The following is a 3,349-nucleotide window of genomic DNA, read 5'->3' on the forward strand; positions in this document are numbered from 1 at the left end:
GACATGTCGGGCAGGTGCGTACATATTCGGTGACGTCCTCCCGTATCTTTGGCCAGTAGAAAAATCTTTTCAGGCGATCAAAAGTCCTTATCTGACCCGAGTGCCCCCCAATGGGACTATCATGGCACTCCCATAGGATTTGATTCCTGATTTCATCATTTTTGGGTACATACATGGCTCCTTGGTAGTAGATGATACCATTTTTGACTTCATACATTCCCCATGGAGTGGAGCCTGCTTCAATTTCCTTCAGAAGTTGCTGAGCTTCTTCATTCCCATCCATCTTCTCCCGCACCTGAGCCCCAAATCTGCCTTCGGCAATGGTGATAGCTTGTAGTTCAGCTTGTCGACTCAAAGCATCCGGCATTTTATTGGAAGAGCCAGGCTTGTGGATAATCTCTATGTCAAATTCGGCCAGAAAATCCTGCCATCGGGCCTACTTTGGTGATAGCTTTGGTTGAGTTTGGAAATACTTGAGGAAAATATTATCTGTATAGACTTTTGTTGGCTTATCCTGCACATAGTGCCGCCACTTCCTCAAGCAATGCACTACTGCATACATCTCTTTCTCATGAGTAGCCCACCTTCTCTCTGTTGGGTCCAGCTTCTTAGATTCATAGCATACTGGATGACCATCCTGCATGAGCACACCACCTATGGCATAGCTTGACGCATCAGTATGGACCTCAAAAGGGCGTGAGAAATCTGCCATCTTTAAAACTGGGGCCTGGATCATCATGCTCTTTAACTGCTCAAAGGCTTGCTGCTCCCAATCCGTCCACTGAAAAGTAGTTGTGTTGGAGGTGAGATCTGTCAGTGGGGCAGTAATCTTACTATATCCTTGAATGAACCTTCGACAGAAAACTGTAAATCCCAAAAATTCCCGCACCTGACTTACCTTGCGGGGAGCCTCCCAATTCTTTACTGCCTGAACCTTCTTCGGGTCTATGGCAATACCATTTTCTTTGACTAAATAGCCCAAAAATTCTATCTCTTGTACAGCAAACTCACACTTTTCTGGCTTCACAAACAATTGATTCTCCCGGAGCTGGGTAAAGACCTTCTCCAAGTGCTGTACATGATCTTCCAGGGTTCTGCTGTAAATGAGCACATCATCAATATAGATGATCACAAAATCATCAAGATAGTCGATGAAGATCTTGTCCATGAGCTCACAAAAGGTAGCTGGTGCATTAGTGAGCCCTTTTGGCATGACCAACCATTCATAGCTCCCGTATCGGCTTCTGAAAGCCGTCTTCACCTCGTCCCCTTCTGCTATTCTAATTTGGTGATACCCTGACCTCAAGTCGATTCTGCTGAAGTAACGTGATCCTTGCAGCCGATCCAGCAGTTCATCTACCACTGGCACAGGGTACCTATTCCTCACTGTAGCTTTATTGAGAGCTCTGTAATCTGTACACAGACGAAGAGACCCATCCTTTTTCTTGACAAATAGGACTGGAGCTCCATAGGGTGATCTACTAGGTTGAATGTGGCCTGATGCCTCCATTTCTCCTAGCTGTTTCTTCAATTCCACTAGCTCCGTTCCCGTCATCCTGTAAGCTGGCCTGGCTGGCCGTTGCACTCCTGGTAAGAGCTCAATTCGGTGATCAACACTCCTACGAGGCGGCAACCCGATCGGCAGCTTGTCGGGCATGACATCTTGGAACTTGTCCAGAACTTCCCTGACCCTTTCGTCACCTATTGTCCAGATGATTTGTTGAATCACTGGTTCTTCTTCAATGAGCCTCATCATACATAGCCTCAATTGTCCCCCATGCTTCAATTCTTTTTCTAGCTGCTTGGCCGTAATCTCCATAGGTCCTGGGGCTCCCACTTGTGTTCCTTGACTCTTTTCTGTGGCTTTTTCAGCCACTGTTTCCATCCCTTTTGCTCTCTCCAATTGTACTTCTTCTGGTTGCTCATTTGTCGTTGCTTTTTGCACCCACACCTTTGCAGGACTTTCTTTTTCTGAGTTGTTCACATTCTGCACCTTTGTCACCACCAATCTAGCGTCCACTGCGTTGCCAGCCGGTGACTTGTTGTAACTCTTGCTTTTAGTGCGAAAGTATGGCACCCAGACCACCGACTGCGGTGCTTGCAAGTAAATTTTATTCTTTTTCATGCTCAGTATTTGCACGACATGGTTGTCTATCCAATCCATGCCTAAGATACCTTCAAAATCATCCATAGGCACCACTAAAAAATCCAGATTTGCCTGCCATTGCCCAATTTGAACTGGGACGCCTTTGGCTAACTCGCAGTATTTGTATTTTCCTTGCACAAATGATACCTCAAGACCTTCAGCTCTTGTTGGCTTCACACCTAGCCGGGATGCTACTTGAGGAGATATGAAGTTGTGAGTGGCCCCTGTGTCCACCATCATCACCTGGGGATGGTTCCCCAACTCAGCCTGAACAAACATGTTGCATATGCTAGGAATAAAGCTTGGCATAGTTGCTGGAGGCTTGGCCCCCACTGCTCCTACCTTTGCCTTAGATTCCCACTCCTTCTCTTCATCTTCTATCTCAGTTATCTGGACTGTCGATCTTAATCCTTTTGCTTCCGCTTGAGCATACGCGAATCTGGAGCCACTTGAAGAAGCTGCTCCCCTCGGACAATCCCTTGCGAAATGCGGACCTCCACAATTATGACAAGCTAAAGGGCCTCCTCTTCCTTGCCCCCTTCTACCTCCTCCTCCATATCCTCCTCTATTCGAGTTGTTCCCTCGGCCGACCCCAGAGGTGGTTGGTATGGAACTAGCAGAACTATTGGCTGGGGTTGTCTCGGACCGAGTCTCCGTGTACTCCAGTCGGAGGGGTTGCTTGCCATTCCATCCACTGTTCCCTTGCGTGTTGTTTTGGTAAGATCCCTGGTTTTGCCTATTTCCCCATGTCGAGTTGGACTGAGCGGTGTTGCCTCCTTGCGAAGCCCCACGCCTTGCCCTTCCTTGTCTACCGTCGAAATCAGTGAGTCTTTCAGCCATTGTCATAGCCTCCAGCACACTTCCCGGTTCCTGCTTTTCTATTTCTCTTCTAGCCCATGGTTGCATTCCATACAGAAAACCATGCAGCTTGGTGGTTACATCCATGTCGAGTAGCTGCAGCATTAGAGACCTATATTTTTGCACATAGTCTCTCATTCGGCCCGCATTCTACCTCAAGTTTCTCCATTCGTCTCTGACTTTGAATGGTTCATTCTTTGGCACAAAGTATTCCTTCATGCTTCTCTGCAACTCCTCCCATGTCAGTTTCCTGCCAAACTGCTCTTCCTCATACATCAGCCACTTCGAGGCATCACCCTCTAGTAACTGTGCTGCCACCAATCCTCTTCTTTTGCTTGACACCTT

At 47.4% G+C, this 3,349-nt stretch overlaps 1 protein-coding gene across 1 annotated transcript; it reads right to left on the bottom strand.

Annotated features, from left to right (window-relative positions):
* Positions 1-436: 436 nt before the first annotated feature.
* Positions 437-3,091, bottom strand: LOC148042182 (uncharacterized). The gene has a single exon (XM_087665604.1). It carries the CDS (start codon positions 3,089-3,091, stop codon positions 437-439), a length of 2,655 nt encoding a protein of 884 aa, XP_087521730.1.
* Positions 3,092-3,349: the final 258 nt, after the last annotated feature.

The sequence above is a fragment of the Lygodium microphyllum genome, chromosome 1 (genome assembly GCF_053477565.2).
Source record: "Lygodium microphyllum isolate KBCC chromosome 1, Lygodium_microphyllum_v1.1.10, whole genome shotgun sequence".
NCBI lineage: Eukaryota > Viridiplantae > Streptophyta > Polypodiopsida > Schizaeales > Lygodiaceae > Lygodium > Lygodium microphyllum.

Excerpts from the sequence above, each read along its gene's own strand:
- LOC148042182 (XM_087665604.1), bottom strand. The coding sequence starts at position 3,091 with ATGGATGTAACCACCAAGCTGCATGGTTTTCTGTATGGAATGCAACCA.